At 41.3% G+C, this 17,025-nt stretch overlaps 1 protein-coding gene across 8 annotated transcripts in view; it reads left to right on the top strand.

Moving 5' to 3' along the window:
• Positions 1-17,025, top strand: part of NEK1 (NIMA related kinase 1) — a 107,342-nt gene that overhangs the window by 76,788 nt on the left and 13,529 nt on the right. For all 8 annotated transcript variants that reach the window (XM_029076499.2, XM_039913751.1, XM_029076505.2 and 5 more), the window contains 7 exons: positions 2,795-2,915; positions 3,087-3,172; positions 4,883-5,097; positions 11,271-11,422; positions 14,228-14,436; positions 15,874-16,007; positions 16,179-16,311. In XM_029076499.2, the coding sequence (XP_028932332.1) occupies positions 2,795-2,915; positions 3,087-3,172; positions 4,883-5,097; positions 11,271-11,422; positions 14,228-14,436; positions 15,874-16,007; positions 16,179-16,311 (1,050 nt within the window). The remainder of the gene's footprint in view (positions 1-2,794; positions 2,916-3,086; positions 3,173-4,882; positions 5,098-11,270; positions 11,423-14,227; positions 14,437-15,873; positions 16,008-16,178; positions 16,312-17,025) is intronic.

Below are 17,025 nucleotides of genomic sequence, written 5' to 3' on the forward strand. Positions count from 1 at the left end.
CCTGGAGAAAGTGGAATTGTAAAAGAGCCCTTTCAAACATGAATCGATCAATCAATGATATTTATTGAGCACTCACTATGTGCAGAGCACTGTACTAACGGTTTAGGAGAATCCAGGACTTAGTACAGTGCCTGGCACATAGTAAGCACTTAAATAGCATCATTATTATTCTTTTTGCAGCGGAATTAGCAGATGTGAATGTATTTCCATTTCTGTGGGCACAGCTGTAGATGTTGTAAATCAAGCCAGTTTCCACGTAATAACTTTCAGAAGCAGGGTATCATGCTTAACAGGAAACATAGAAAATCAGACTTTCTTATTGTAACAAAACAGATGAAGATCCTTTTTTTTTTTTCCTTAGATGGTCCCTGAACAACTGCATTTAATTTCATCATGCTTTTGGTGGTAACCAGATGCTTCTGTTCATAACAGTTTTCCTTCCTGGTTATGTTAAAGCAAGAGCCTTTTAATAATGTCAACAAACAATGGGGAAAATCTTTGCCTAATGATCGTTTCATGTTTATCGTACTAAGCCTGGTCTTTCACTTTTGTCTCCTTTACAGTTGCTTTCCCTTGAATAGTCCATCCTCTTTCATCCTATTCTTTTTTTGTATGGTATTTGTTAAGTGCTTACTATAAGCCAAGCATTGTAGTATGTGCTGGGGTAAATACATGAAGGTCAGATCAGACACAGTCCTTATCCCGCATGCAGCTAACAGTCTAGGTAGGAGAGAGTAGGATTTAATCCCCATTTTACAGATGAGGAAACTGAGGTACAGTGAAGGTAAGTGATGTTCCCAAGGTCACAAAGTAGACAGGTGGCGAATGTGCCTATCGACTCTTTTATATTGTTATATTGTGCTCTCCCAAGAGAGAAGCAGCGTGGCTCAGTGGAAAGAGCCTGGGGTTGGGAGTCAGAGGTCATAGGTTCGAATCTCGGCTCTGCCACTTGTCAGCTGTGTGACTGTGGGCAAGTCACTTCACTTCTCTGTGTCTCAATTACCTCATCTGTAAAATGGGGATTAAGACTGTGAGCCTCACGTGGGACAACCTGATTATCCTGTATCTCCCCCAGCGCTTAGAAAAGTGGTCTGCACATAGTAAGCGCTTAACAAATACCAACATTATTATTACAATTGAGTGCTCTGCACACAGTAGGTGCTCAGTAAATACGATTGATTGAAGTGGCAGAGCTGGTATTAGAGCCCAGGTCCTCTTACTTCCAGGCTTGTGTTCTTTCCATTAGAGCACGCTACTTCTTCCTCCGTAGTTCAACACTAGACTTAGGGAGTTTTCCCAAATACAATACAAGTAAGAAGAAGAAGAAGTGTGGCTTAATGAAAAGAGCATGGACTTGGGAGTCAGAGGTCGTGGGTTCTAATCGCGGCTCTGCCACTTTTCAGGTGTGTGTCTTTAGGCAAGTCACTTAAATTCTCTGTACCTCAGTTATCTCATCTGTAAAGTGGGGATTAAAACTGTGAGCCCCACCTGGGACAATCTGATAACCTTGTATCTACCCCAGTGCTTAAAACAGTGCTTGGCACATAGTAAGCACTTAACAAATGCCATTATCATTATTATTATAAAGAAAGCGCCCTTGAGGTAGCACACACTTGATGTCAATTCAACTTTCTCAGGAAGGGAAAATTTGTAGCAAGTTGCCATTTCCTCAGACCCAGGATATGCGGCCCAAGAGAGCCAATGGCTTAAATTCAGCTGATGTTGCCTGGATCCCTGCCCCCCCAAGAGCAGTTTTGGGGGCTGCAGGATCTCTGTGGGTGAAGGTTTGGGTTAAACCCATTTAATGTTTCCTCCCAGTCTGGAAATTCCCAATGGGCGTGGTGGTCCCAGGAGCCCCCATTAGATTAGACTGTAAACCCGTCAATGGGCAGGGATTGTCTCTGTTGCCGAATTATACATTCCAAGCACTTAGTACAGTGCTCTGCACATAGTAATCACTCAGTAAATACTATTGAATGAATCTCCAATAAACTCAAGATAATTATAGGGTTCTAGGGAGAACTCTTCTTACCTTCCCCTCCTCAAAAATTCTCAAAGGAATTCCTAGACCTACCCCTTCCTCCAGGAAGCCCTTGAATAAAGGTCCCAATATGTTTATTAACCTACAGAAATGGGAAAGAGATTTTCTTCCCCGGCTCAGAAATATTCTGATCATTGAGTAAAATAGTATTGTGAAGAAAGGTGTTGTTTTCTTTAATGATACTCATTAAGTGCTTACTCTGTGCCAATTAGATAGATAATCAGATAATAGATAATACAAGATAATCAGGTTAGACACAGTCTCTATCCCGTGAGACTCACAGTCTCTGTAGGAGGGAGAAGAGATGTTGAATCCCCATTGTATAGATGAGGAAACTAAGGCACAGAGAAGTTAAGTGACTTTCCCAAGTTCATATGGCAGGTAATTGGTGGAGCTGGGATTAGAATCCAGGTCCTTTGACTTCCAGGCCAGTACTCTTTCCACTATGCCATACTGCTTCTCTAAGTGATCATTAGCGATTATAAAATATTAATAACAAGCACTGTACTAAACACATGAGAGAGTACAATACAACAGAATTGCAACCCACTCCCTGCCCATAACAAGCTTAAGATCTAGAGGGGGAACAGACATTAATATGAATAAATAATTATAATATATCATTTAAAGATATGTATAGTAGTATTGATTAAGATAAAGTGTATAGACATTCCTTAAGGTAGTGAATGTTAATAAAAATTTAATTTTACAAAATGACAGATATACCTTTTATGAACTTTTTTTTACTTGCAGAACCCGATGATTTGGAAACAGAAATTGTAGATGAACCAAGTAAAACCAAAAATAACGATAAGCAACCAAGTACTGTTATTGATGTGTGGGTTAAAGAAAAGGAAGGAGCCAAGGAAATTGAGTATGTAACATCCCTTCTTGACCCCAGAAGCATTTGCATTACTTTATTTGGGTGTCTATAATTCAATAATTTGCAGTGTTTTAATAACTTAATCTCACACGAATGTATGCCTCACTTCTCGTTAGCAAATAGGATATATTTTGTTACCTTTTGTATGTTGTCTAATGGCAGGTCACAGAATAAGATTGCCCGTCGACAAGACAATGATGAAGTCACTTCGGAAGACGGAGCCCAAAGTGATGCTGAAGCTCAAATAGGTCAGCCGTGTTGCATAATCTGTAAAATAAGTAATTCCATCATGCACTCGGATGTGTATGTGTGTATATGTATGTATATGTATGCACTTGCAGTTCTCCCATAGTGCAAGGGTATTTTCTTGATGCACCACTTAAAAGAAAACTTTCACTAAGTAGGCATCCCTTGGTGAGTGCTTGCACATGCACATTTCTTCCAATCTGAGAGCCTGTGTTGAAATGAGCCTAGCTTCAGTGCTAGGAGTCTGACTTTGTTGCCGGACTTGATTGATTTAAAGGACTTCATCATATATAATCCTGCTTTAGCCTTTCGATTTTGAGTATAGTCCAAAAACGACTGTTAGAACTTCTCGAAGGATTGGATGCGGCATGTGCGAGAAGTCCAGATCGCCCAGCTGTACAGAGATTTGGACAAGAATAAAGCTCTATAGACCTTCAGCTTGATCCGGAGCCAAGTACCTTGTAACTGTCTTTCGGTTTTACGTGGACACTGTAGGTGAACGAATGTTGCCCCATCGAGCTTCTTATCCTTTTTCAACATGGAAGGCCGTTCTGGAACTAGGGCTGGATGAATGGTCCCAGAATTCAGGTGCAGCCAAGAACAAGGGCCTGGAATAACTCTTTCTTGGGCTTTTCCGCTCCCACTCTTTAGAGTCTTGCCCCTGGAAAGGCTGTCTAACACTCTTACCCCAGGACCATCACAAAAGCAGAGAGGGCAGTTCAGTCCAGCCTCTAGTTCTCAGCTCATCTCTAGGGCTCAGGGAAGAGAAGCAGCGTGGCCTAGTGGATAGAGCACAGGCCTGACAGTCAGAAAGGACCTGGGTTCCAGACTCAGTGAGCTTATAGTTCAGACATAAAACACAAGAATCAGCTGTCAGCTTTAAGGCACTTGCATCTTTTCCTTCTGTCGTACAGGTTAGTTTCTTTAAGAAGTCATTGAAATGGATGATTTCATTAGACAGATGAATTTGACTATAAAAGAGCTGCTGGCGTGACCAGGTCATTACAGTTGAGACTGTGTCCTAAATATTTTGTCAATTTTTTTGAGTGGGAGATGAGAGCTTTGGCAAGAACTGGTTTATTTCTCCATAATGTTTAGATTTTGAAAGTTCTTTTGGAGCTTTTGTCAGAAAAGGATGAAAGCAGTTAATGGTAGTCAAATGTGCCAGCCCGAGTGTGTCTTTTTACTAGGCAAACAAAGGACCGTTTTAACATATCCAAGAAAAATAGCACTATTTTGTGAAGACTCAGTGAACCAGCAAGAAAAATCAACAAAATCACATCATGCCACTTCATTAGTATTTTAGCAGTTTATTAGTCAAAAAACAAGAAAAAAATAACTTCCCCCTTTCCCCAGATGAATAAAAGATAAACGTACCCAAGTTAAATATCACTAAATAAAGCCTTTGTCTCCACACATAAATAAACTTGTGATTTAGATGTACATTTAAAGTAAATAAAATAACAGTGAAAATAAAATCTATTTTCCTAGACATGTTTGACCATCTTGATTGAAATTGAACCCGGGTCTTTTTTTAAAAAACAAAACAAAACAAACCCAAACTATACATTAAACAATTCTCACCTAACCTGCTTAAATTGAAATATATCACATTTTGATTGTTTTCCTGGTAGAGCTGTTAAAAGGGATTATTTTTACAGTTTTCTTCATCCCTGAAGAATTTATAACATTATTTCTCTTTTATATTTCAGACTCTGCTCCTCCTTCTATGCAACCGGAACCCTTTTTCCACAAAGTGACTCATGCACAATCCATAAAAACACCCCCCCTCACTCTGTCAGCTCAGTCTTCACAAGAAGAGTCTTTTCCGTCTCGTTCACATTCTAATTCACCTGTAAAAAGTAAAGGCAAAACTTCATTGTTAATTGGACTCTCTACTGGACTGTTTGATGCAAATAACCCAAAGGCAAGTACCCAAAATAAGTATTCTTTGCTTCATAGGCACAGTTCAAGTACAGAAGGGTTATTGTGTGACGAGTGTATGTGAGACATTGAGAGTTTTTGTCTGTAAAAGCTCACACTTCGATTTCACGTGTTTCATTGCTAAATATTGCATCTCCCAAGTTGTAGTATGGCGTAGTGAATAGACCACGGGCCTGGGAGTCAGAAGGTCTTGGGTTCTAGTCCAGGATCCCCACTTCTCTGCTGTGTGATCGTGGGCAAATCACTTCACTTCTCTGTGCCTCAGTTACCTCATCTGTAAAATGGGGATTGAGACTGTGAGCCCCACACGGAACAGGGTCTGTGTCCAGCTCTGTTTGCTTGTAACCATCCCAGCACTTAGTATGGTGCCTAGCACAAAGTAAGCACTTAAGAAATACCATTATTATTATTATGTAGAAGACTACCTGTAGCCAAAAGGAAGCATTTGTTGGGTCCTTATACATTCATTCGATTCATTCAGTCGTATATTTACTAAGCACTTACTGTATGCAGAGCCCTACTAAGCAGTTGGGAAAGTATAATAGAGCAATATAGAGTGACAGTCCCCGCCCACAACGAGCCCACAGTCTCGAGGGGAAGAGACAGACATCCATCCAAATAGACATGAAGTGGGTGCAGTCAGTTCTATAATGCAGGGGTCATGTTCTCAAAGACTCTCACTGGGAGAAATTACTTTATAATGCTCAGGCTTTTACCAACCCCTCATGCTACACACCTCTGTTCCCCCTGATGTCAGACGGTGTTCCGCGTGGAAGGACATTGGCTAATTCTTCAACTGTGTTCTGTTCGTACGACCACTTCTGAGATGTGGGGCTGGGATTACTTCCCTGTGCAGGAATAACACTCATCAAATCACTTCCCCGTCCCTTGTGACAAAGAATGGGACCTTTTTCTTCTGGACTTCTCAAGCCACACAACTTGTCCCCTTCCAAAAGCCTTAGCAAAGGCCTACTTCCCCCTCCCCTTAAAGCAACTGTAATTAAATGTGCTACTTTATATATATGTAGCGACTTAGAGCAACACCTGATATTTTCACATTTGGTGTGAGATGTGTGAAACAGGCTGGGAGAAGTTAATAATTTTTAAAGGATTTTGAAAATTGTGCTTTCCGTTTTTTTATTTGGCCTGCTGATCATGATTTAAAATGCTCTGGAGGCTGAGAAACTTAATGATATACAAAAATTGGATTTAGTAAATTATGAGTGTTTCCTTTTAAAATTGCTGAACTTCTTGGAAAAGATTATGCTAGTTCTGACTTTCTTCACCAAAATTCATAATAGTCTGTTTCATTGGTTAATGCTAATAATAACAGAGAAGCAGTGTGGCTTAGTGGATAGAGTAAGGGCCTAGGTGTCAGAAGGATCTGGGTTCTAATCCCGGCTCTGCCACTTGTCTGCTCTGACCTCGGGCAAGTCACTTTACTTCCCTGGGCCTCAGTTACCTCACCTGTAAAAATGGGGAATAAGAATGAGAGTCTCATGTGGGACAGGGATTCTGTCCAACCTCATAAGCTTTTATCTACTCCAGGGCTTAGTACAGTGCCTGGCACATACAAAGTGCTTAACAATTACCATTTTTAAAAAGTGATGATAATTGTGTCATCTTAAGTGCTTTCTGTTTGCCAAGCACTCTACTAAGCACTGGAGTAGATAAAGAATAATCAGAATTATGAGGATGGACACAGTCTGGACTCTGTCCTAAATAGGAGGGAGAACAAGTATTGAATCCCCATTTTACAGATGATGAAACCGAGGCACAGAGAAGTGTCACACAACAGGCATATGACAGAACCAGGATTCTGCAAAATGGGGTTTCAAATACCTGTTCTCCCTCCTTCTTAGTCTGTGAGCCCCATGTGGGACCTGATGATCTTGTATCTAATACAGTGCTTGCCATATAGTAAGCACTTAAAAATATCACAATTATTATTAGAATCTAGGTCCTCCGACTCCCGGGTCCATGTTCTTTTCTTTAGATCATCCTACTTCCTGTGTAAATTAGGTTGGTCATAATTGGATTTTCCCCTCCCTCGAGGTGAAACTCTGTGTTCTTAAAGACAACTGCTAATTCTGGAAAAAATAAAATACGTGGACCAAAACCTCAGTGATGTGCTCTGCTAATGGTAATTGGTACTTACTGCATCTGGGATTGAAGCTCTGCACAAACCAGGCTGAGCCCCTTCAGAATTGGCCAGAGTTTGAGCAGGCTCGAATACGTCCCCGGCTTCCACCTGGTCTCATGCACCAGGGCTTTCCATCTCCCGTGTTATTAGCCAGAGGGGACACTAACAAACAGTTACGGTGAGTTTTGCAGGCTTGGTGGTTTTTGAGGGCTCTTGGGACTGTGTTGCTTACCTTGAGTACGTCCTGAACCCATCCCTGTCCTCACCCCAACTTTATGCTGAGAAGTGCTGCCATGTCCCTAAAACAACACAGCATTTCTAATGGCTTTATCCCATTCTTAAAACAAGATAGATAGGTAAGCAGTTTTGTAATTTCTTGAAATTTTGGCTACAAGCAGATACTGTTAAAAGTTTCATCCTTTTGTTTTGTCTAGTGTTCAACCCAAATAGTTTTAACGTGGGCCAATTTTGTAATGTTAAGGAATGAAGATGTTCACATGATACCCAGTGACTCATCCATTAAAACAATCTGCGGGTGTTTCCGCCGGTTTTATTTCAGGGAAGAGAAGTGGCAGTTTGAATTAACTGAGTGGCAGCTGTATGGTGAGGACTCTGACTCACTTGGCTGCTCGGCTGTAGAGAACAGAGTGAGAGTGGGAGGGCGGAAGCGAACAGGAGACATTATTGCCTGGGAGTCGGTTCTGGAGAGGGTTTTGGTTCAAGACCAACCCCTAAGGCACTGCGGGGTTGAGAGTGAGAGGGATGAGCGGGATTCACTTGGACTCAAGCCACTTGCTACCACTGCTCCTAGTAGTCGGTTTCAGTGGCGAAAAGGAGTGTTCTCCGGGAAATATATTAGATCCCTGCGTAGTCTGGGAAAACCAGGTCAGGGAAGGGTGGTGACTCGTGTATAAAGCAGGCTGCACACCCTCATTTTAGATCACCTTCGGCTAAGAGGAGAAAAGCTTATGGTGAGATACCCATGGGCAGGCCTCAAAGAATCCCAGACACAAGAAAATGCTTCATGATTCTCAGCAGTCTCAGATGACTGATTAGGAAGGCCAATTTAGATATCAATATTTTCTGAATCAGATTAAAGGAGGGCTGGTCTTGCCAGTTTTGGTCAAAATTCCAAATTAATGAGTTCTTCCCCCTTTCCTCTCTTTCAATCAGTCAGTCAATCAGTGGTACCAATAGCACTTACTGTACACCGATCACTATACTAGGTGCTAAAGAAGCAGCATGGCGTAGTGGACTGAGCACGGGCCTGGGAGTCAGAAGGTCATGGGTTCTATTCCTGGCTCTGCCACTTGTCTGCTGTGTGACCTTGGGCAAGTAACTTCCCTTCTCTGGGCCTCAGTTACCTTATCTGTAAAATGGGGATTGAGACTGTGAGCCCCATGTGAGACAGGGACTCTGCCCAACCCAATTTGCTTGTATTCACCCTAGCGCGTCGTAGTACCAGTAAACACTTAAAAAATACTATTATTATTATTATTAAGTATAGTAAGATGTAGTCCCCAGTCCCTGCCCAGAAGGTTTTCACAATCTGGAGGAGGAGACAGATATTCAAATAAAGTATGGATAGGGAAAATCGATTTGTACAGAAGTGCTATGGGGCTGGAGGGGAGGCAAATATCAGGTTCTTAAAGGACACATATCCAAGTGTCTAAGAGAATAGGGGGATTGAGGACTTAATCAGGGAAGACATTTTAGAAAAGATGTGATTTTTAGTAGGGCTTTTGAGGGTAGGGAGACAGGTGATATGTCGGATATTAAGTGGGAGGGAGTTCCAGGGCAGAGGGAGGACATAGGCCAGAGGTCGGCAGTGAGACAATAAAGAGTGGGTACAGTAAATAGGTTAGCTTGAAAGGAGCCAAGGCTGTGGGTGGTGGTGTCTTAGGAGATCAGTGAAGTAAGGTAGCAGGGGGAGAGCTGATTGATTGCCTGTTTGGGAGAAGAAAGATCTCCCTGTGGTAGAGGGTTGGAGCGGACGCCACCCCAAATCCCTGGAGCCCCGCTGGAGAATCCACTCCAGATCGTATGGTTGCATTGCCTTACCTTGGCTTTCAGCATTGTTGAGATGATGTGTGAAATTAATTTTCATCCTACTAGCCTCCAATTATAGATAAGCAAATATCGACTAGTTAGCTGTGAATGTTATTTTGTGGAATAAGCGGAGCATTTAAAATGAGGGTGAGATTCCTGTTTTGAGTTATGGTGTTTAATTACTTGATTAGCAAGCACTTTATAAGTATAAATTGCCATATAAATGCCAATTTGTGTTAGCGCTAAATAGAATTGAACCTTCAGATAAGCTTCCTAAAAAATATACTGTAAGTGGAATTTCTAATGAAGTTCCTCACACCTAGATGGTAGGCAGTTCTTCCTTTCTCTGTTTTTTAAGTGCCACCATCATGTCTAAGGCTCGGGGGGGGTGGGGTGGAAGCAATAGAATCGTCCAACAGAGAGTAAGATTAAATGGAAACATTTACTAAAGCATCCTCTTGACTACAGAATAGCTCTACACAACATTGACCCACATGTTGCCCTGATGTGGCTCAAAAAGGAATTTCAGCTGCCCAACCATGTAGAATTATTGGGGGTGCACCTCAACTCCATCCTTGGGATCAAATGGATAATTAAGGTGCATGTTTTATAGTATTAGTACCTTTACATTAGTACCATTACCTTTACATTAGTACCTGCACAGATGAAAATCCCCCAGTAACGGCTTTAAAATTGTTCCTGCGAATTTCACTAGCGTTTGCAAAGCAAGGCCACTAGCATTTGCTTTTGGAATATGACACTTCAAACCACACAAAGGGAGAGCACTGCTGGTAACCAGGCAATGGTCTTTTTCGAGTTCTTACTCTGTGCAGAGCACTTGGGAGATTACAACACGATAATGTCAGTAGACCCAATCCCTGTCCTTAAAGAAGTTGAGAAGTGAGACAGACATTCTTTTGCCTTCTCTGTGCCCTCTATTACCTCATATGTAAAATGGGGATTAAGACTGTGAGCCCCATGTGGGACAACCTGATAATCTTGTATCAACCCAGTGCTTAGAACAGTGCTTGGCACTTAGTAAGCGCTTAACAAATACCATAGTTATTATTATTATTAGAGGGAATATAAATAAAGCCCTCACACATCTTGTTTCAAAGCCTGGAGGTTACTCTTTATTCTTGACATGAAGTATTTCTGATGCTCATGTTTCACCTTCACCCTCACGTCCTCTGTAGTGTTTATTTGTTCCCTAGAATCAGTGACTATAGGTATTATCTATTTGTCATATTATCCATGCAGCTCTCCTGCTTGGATGAGATGCTCACTCAAGCAGAGTGATGTTAGTATAACCAAACATAAATTCTTCCAATAGTGGGGAGCCCAGCACAGAAAAATTTAAGAATATGGTCTCCTTTTCATGCAAATAAGTTACAGTCTCCTCAGAAGTATTTTAAATTTGAAAAAAGTATGTACTAATTTCATGAATTTATCAGTTGCATTCATTGAGCACTTACTACGTGCAGAGCTCTGTACTAAGCGCTTGGGAGAGTACAGTATAACGGACTTGGTAGAAATACTCCCTGCCCATTTCTGGTTTAGTGAATAGTTTTTGTCACAGTACAACATTCAAATTGCATATTGTCAAAATTTGCGTAACTTTGCGTAAATTGTCACAAATTTCCTACGTGTGAAAACAGATTTCACCCATCGAATTAGCCAGATGAAAATTTTCATTAAAATTGGACAATATGTTTTTCTTGTATTCTCGTCCATCTAGTACAGGACTGCCTCGCAAGTCCCATGTTTCAAATTCTTAGAATTCACATGCATTTGGGGAAGCCTTTGTCTCAAAGCTGGGGCTCTACCAGCCGTAGCTATTATATCGTCTGAGGGGTTTCCTTAGAGGTTTTAAATCAGCCATTTAAAAAACCCAACTCAGTAATGTTTATCTTCAAGTCGTTTTCTTTCTCTTGACCATCTAAGAAAATCTCCTGACCTTTTAGATGTTGCGGACCTGTTCGCTCCCAGATCTCTCCAAGTTGTTCAAAACTCTGGTTGATGTTCCCAGTGTAGCAGACGTCCATCATGACAATCTCGAAATGGATGAACTTGAAGATGAGCACGTTAAAGAAGGGCCTTCTGATTCAGAAGACATGTGAGCAAAAAACTGTTGGCAAATATTACAGATCTGACGATAAGTAAATGCATTTGCCACTGACAGCTACAAAACCATTCCACTGTTAGGTAGAAGTCTAGAGGTGGTGCTTAGCCTGGGTGATGCCGGAAACCCTGGCCTTGAATATTTGGAACGTAAAACGGCCATGTAATTTAAAAGCAGTGCATGCATCTGACCAGTTAGGAAATATATGTAGTACGCGTCCCATGACTGTGTGACTGTGGGCAAGTCACTTAACTTCTCTGTGCCTCAGTTACCTCATCTGTAAAATGGGGATTAACTGTGAGCTTCATGTGGGACAACCTGATTACCCTGTATCTACCCCAGCGCTTAGAACAGTGCACATAGTAAGCACTTAACAAATGCCAACATTATTATTAGCCTTCCTCTCTGTGCTCTTTTGGGTCATCTATCTCTGGTTGTCCCTCTCTATTTATAGCTGGCACCACCTCTTGTTCTCCAGCCCTCCCGTGTTAATCAGTCAATACTATTCATTGAGCGTTTACTTTGTGCAGAGCACTGTACTAAGCTTAGAATCGATATAAAATAGTTAAAAATTAAAAATACTTTGGGTGACATCCATTTTACTCGTAGTCCTTGCTCAAGTCTCTGTTCTGGTGATAGAAATGTTTGTGCAGTAACTGATAAGCAGAGTATTTTAAAGCTTAAACTGAATTGTCAGCCATTTTCCTGCTTGTCTTAAAATTACATGTTCAAGTGTTAGTTCTACCCAGGGACTGGTGGGGCTATGTTTAAAAATGTTTAATTTCCAAAACGTTTACTGCAGCATCCCACGGTCAAACATCATACTAGGATTGGCAGTATGGCATAAATAACATAATCATTTTTCTGAGGAACCTGAACACTCAATAGTAATAATTTGCATCACATGTTTCTATGTGCCAAGCGCTGTACTAAGTGCTGGGAACAAATACACAGGTGAGAGACATGGTCCTCAACTATCTAAAAATAAGACAGAGGTGGGTTTGGTGACAGACACAGTAGATGAGATGAAATAATATACTTGAAAAATAATTTAAAAAAAGTCCAACAAGCCCAGTGGTACCTTTAGGGCACTTCTAAAATGTGTGGAGGCCTGCGTACTGCTGCTGCCTAAATCCCTGGTGACCCTACGTGTACCTCGCATGTCAGGAGTCAAGTGCCCTGAATTTCACGTTGAGAAGGTGGTAAGGGTTCTCGGCGTTTTTTCCTGGCAGTCCAGAGGAAAAAAAGACCAAGAGGGACACTGCTTCAACTTCAATACAGTATTGTTAATGCCTCCGCTACCAGCTCCCAAGTTGACTTTAGATCCCAGTTCCCCCAGAGTGATTATTTGTGCATTAGATGATTTCACCAGCAGGTGCATGTTTCCCTGGCTGAATTCTGCCTCCCTGAATGTTCATCTTCTAACTCACCTCACATATTATTATTATTGTATTTGTTAAGCATTTACTATGTGTGAGGCATTGTACTAAGTGCTGAGGTGAATACAGGCACTTCTGATTAGCTCTTTGTTTCCACCGTATCATTCTGGAATAATCATAAGTGATGTATACCTATAAGAAACTAAAAGCAGCACTTCTGTTACCATAAGAGATTTCCTCATATACTGTAGGTTTTTCAGGAGATCTGTCAGGGAGTCAAATATTTATTCTTTGGGGCTGGTTGTGTGGTGATAGGTTATATCTTGTCCAAATATTTTCCCCCTCTCTTTTCCCCTCCTTTTTACATTATTCCCTCTTAATGTTTCGTTGATTCCTTCTCCTGATTAACTCGTGATCTCCCCCAGTGCTTAGAATAGTGTTTGACACAGAGGTCCTAATAAATAGCATGATTATTATTTTTCTCCACCCACCCACCTATCCCTGCCCCCAGTAGTTTTGCTTACTTGGCTACCTGGTTTGGTTCATTTTTTCCCTGTGACTTCATCTCTTCCTTTCCAGCCAGGTGACCTGGGGTTGGCCGCAACACCACCCACCTCCCGCCACCCCCCCAAACTCCACCAATCCGACTTAAACGGGGGTGATAGGTTTCTGTCAGTCAATCATATTTATTGAGCGCTTATTGTGTACCAAACACTGTACTAAGCTCTTGGGAGAGTATAATATAGCATAACAGGCACATTCCCTGCCCACAACGAGCTCAAAGTCTAGGGTGCTTTGTGAAGTCATCCGTCCTGAGGCACCGGATCCCGGGAGATCAAGTGCTTGTCACTGGTTTCCGAGGTGGTCGCACACTTAGCCAACCCCAGCAGTATGATGACGCATGTGGTTGTCATTTTAACCACGTGGGTGAGCTGCCTAACTATGTACAGCAGTCATTCCCTAACACCCGTATCTTGGACGGTCATCCCCCAACACTCTATTGGGCCATTTTTATTGGGTAGTGTTTATTATTTTATATCGTTTTGTTTATAAGAGGCCAATCTTCAGAGGATTATGAATCAGCTCGAAAACTCAAGAGTTGTTCGTCACACTGTTTGTCCCCGGGGTGGCTCTCCATCGAGGCATGCATTCTCTTGTTAAATAAATACACTAATTCCCGTACATGACTTTGCCATTGTAAAATCACCCAAAAGACAAGGCCACAGGAAATTAGATGCATGTTTTGGGAGGACGGGAAGCCCTGCTTTTAATTTGGCTTGCTGGTAGTTTTGAAAAGAGTGTCAATAGAAAACTCTACAAATATGGTCTCTTCCCTAATGCTGTGAAACTTTTCAGTGTGACATAGTTTAGAAGGACGATCTATCTGGCATAAATTGGCTTTTCTGTTTTTAAATCTCAGTGTGTTTGGGGAAGCAGACACAGACTTGCAAGAGCTTCGGGCCTCTATGGAGCAGTTGCTTAGGGAACAACCAAGTGAAGAATACAGTGAAGAGGAGGAGACTCTCTTAAAGGCCAGCGATGGAGAACCCATAATAAATGGCCCAGAGTTGGATGATGATGATAATAACCCAAGCAGTGAAAGTGCACTTAATGAAGAATGGCAGTCAGGTGAAAGATGATGAGATGATTAATTTTTCTTGCTTTTATTGGCCCTCAGGAGCAAAAATGTTTAAGGCTGTATATTATTGGGAGGGAAAAAAACAATGCATGAAGAGTTGCCAGGTCTAAATATTATTGTGGAAACAGTCCACTAAAATAACTGGCTTGGGGTTTTTTTGTTCCCCAGTAACTGATGGATATCGAACCCCTTCTAGAGTTTGTCAAAATTCTGGCTCTCGGAACCAGAGGTAATGGCTGCAACCATTTCCCTACTTTTCCAGTAAGAGTAAAATGGTTGCATTAGATAAGGATCTCGGTCAGTTTAAGAAACGCTTGACGTTATTGTACAAGTTTGAAGTTAAGACTTTTTAACCCTTGATCTCATTTTGAGTTATGAATTCTAGTAATTCTCTAAAAGTAGAATGTATGCAAATAGAAATAGGAAATCCCCAGTCACATTATTCTTTTTTTTAGAAAGTTGGATGGATATGAACGGTGATTTTTAATGGCTATTAGCATTTCTAACTTGTAAGTTTAAACTTACACAGAGGTTAACTTCTATTAAAAAAGGAATTACAGTAAGAACCTTTCGCTTTCCACCTCTTGAATTAAAATGAACAGAATTTTGGTGCTTTCTGCTAGTCTTTAATGTAATCTAGGCATGTCTTTGAAAAATATTGGCACTTAAAAGTGTTTTTCCTACTCACTTGCCCTGTATTTATGCTTGGAAAGCCTCTAGTTGCACTGCCTGTTTTCCATATTGTGTATTTTTTTAATGTGGTTCACATTTGTCATCGCTCCAGCTAAAATTAAATTTAAGAACTGTAATTCAGAGTTTCAGATTGTTTACAGGGATAATATTAACAGCACTCGAAACTATATTTTCCCATTTTACTCTCATACACATTTATATTGTGGAAAGAGCACGGGCTTGGAAGTCAGAGGTCTTCGGGTTCGAATCCCGACTCTGCCACTTGTCTGCTGTGTGACCTTGGGCAAGTCACTTAACTTCTCTGTGCCTCAGTTACCTCATCTGGAAAAATGGGGATTAAAAAATGGGGGCTCCACATGGGACAATCTGATTACCCTGTATCTACCCCAGCGCTTAGAACCATGCTCTGCACATAGTAAGCGCTTAACAAATACCATAATTATTATTATATTTTAGTGAAATGTATTTTGGATGAAACTTTAAAACAATGAGAGACTGACACTTGTTAAAGTAGAATTATGTACCTTGATGGTTATTAATTAGGAGTAATAGTGCATCTTTTCACAGAGTGATTATACGTCACTGAAAATAGAGAAGGAATATTGCTTGTTCTTTGGAGGAGTGTGTAATTTTTCCTTTTAGAATGTCTTTTTCATTTAGCACAGATTTTTTTGCCTTCTTTGCTTTTTTTTTTTAACGTTTTTTAACCAAAATACTCTTTTCCCGTTTTTTAGATAACAGTGATGGTGATATGGCCAGTGAATGTGAAGAGTGTGATAGTGTTTTTAGCCATTTAGAAGAATTGAGGTTTAACCTGGAGCAGGAAATAGGCTTTGAAAAATTCATTGAAGTTTATGATAAAATAAAGGTTAGTAAATTATTAATTTCCTTTGAAGTGTGATATATTTCAATATTAATTACCTCTTTAATTTCGTAGGCAGTAACTCTGTAACAGTTGTTGAAAATATAATAGCAGCCATGATAACTTACTAGCTAATTTCAAATGTTAATTTACTGTGGGAATTCTCATTTGGTTTAGGCTATCCATGAGGACGAAGATGAGAATATTGAAATTTGTTCAACAATAGTTCAGAGTATTCTGGGAAATGAACATCAACACCTCTATGCCAGGATTCTTTATTTAGTCATGGCAGATGGAGCCTATCAGGAAGGTAATTTTTTTTTTAAAGATCATAATCAAGTACTCCGTGTCTGCTGTACAGTTTGTTAGATTAGAAACAATGCCATAGACACCATCTGTGTTCTTCTTAATAAAAAGGTCCAGAACTATCCACTCCCACTGCTGTATCCCGGCTAGACTACTGTGTCAGCCTTCTCTCTGATCTCCCTTCCTCCTCTCTCTTGCCGCGCCCCAGTCTATTCTTCACTCCATTGCCCGACTCATCTTCCTGCAGAAACACTCGGGGCATGTCACTCCCCTTCTTAAAAACCTCCAGTGGTTGCAATATCAACCTCCGCTCCAAATAAAAACTTCTCACTCTAGGCTTCAATGCTGTCCATCACCTTGCCCCTTCCTACCTCTCCTCCCTTCTCTCTTTCTACTGCCCACCCCGCACGCTCCCCTCCTCTGCCGCCCACCTCCTCACCATCCCTCGGTCTCGCCTATCCCGCCGTTGACCCCCGGGCCACGTCCTCCCGCGGTTCTGGAACGCCCTCCCTCCTCACCTCCGACAATCTAATTCTCTTCCCCTCTTCAAATCCCTACTTAAAGCTCACCTCCTCCAAGAGGCCTTCCCAGACTGAGCTCCCCTCTTTCCCCTCTGCTCCCTCTACCCCCCACCTTCATCTCTCCGCAGCTAAGCCCTCTTCTCCCCCCTTTCCCTCTGCTCCTCCCCCTCTCCCATCCCATCCCCTCAGCACTGTAC

This window comes from Ornithorhynchus anatinus, chromosome 12, assembly GCF_004115215.2.
Source record: "Ornithorhynchus anatinus isolate Pmale09 chromosome 12, mOrnAna1.pri.v4, whole genome shotgun sequence".
Classification (NCBI taxonomy): domain Eukaryota; kingdom Metazoa; phylum Chordata; class Mammalia; order Monotremata; family Ornithorhynchidae; genus Ornithorhynchus; species Ornithorhynchus anatinus.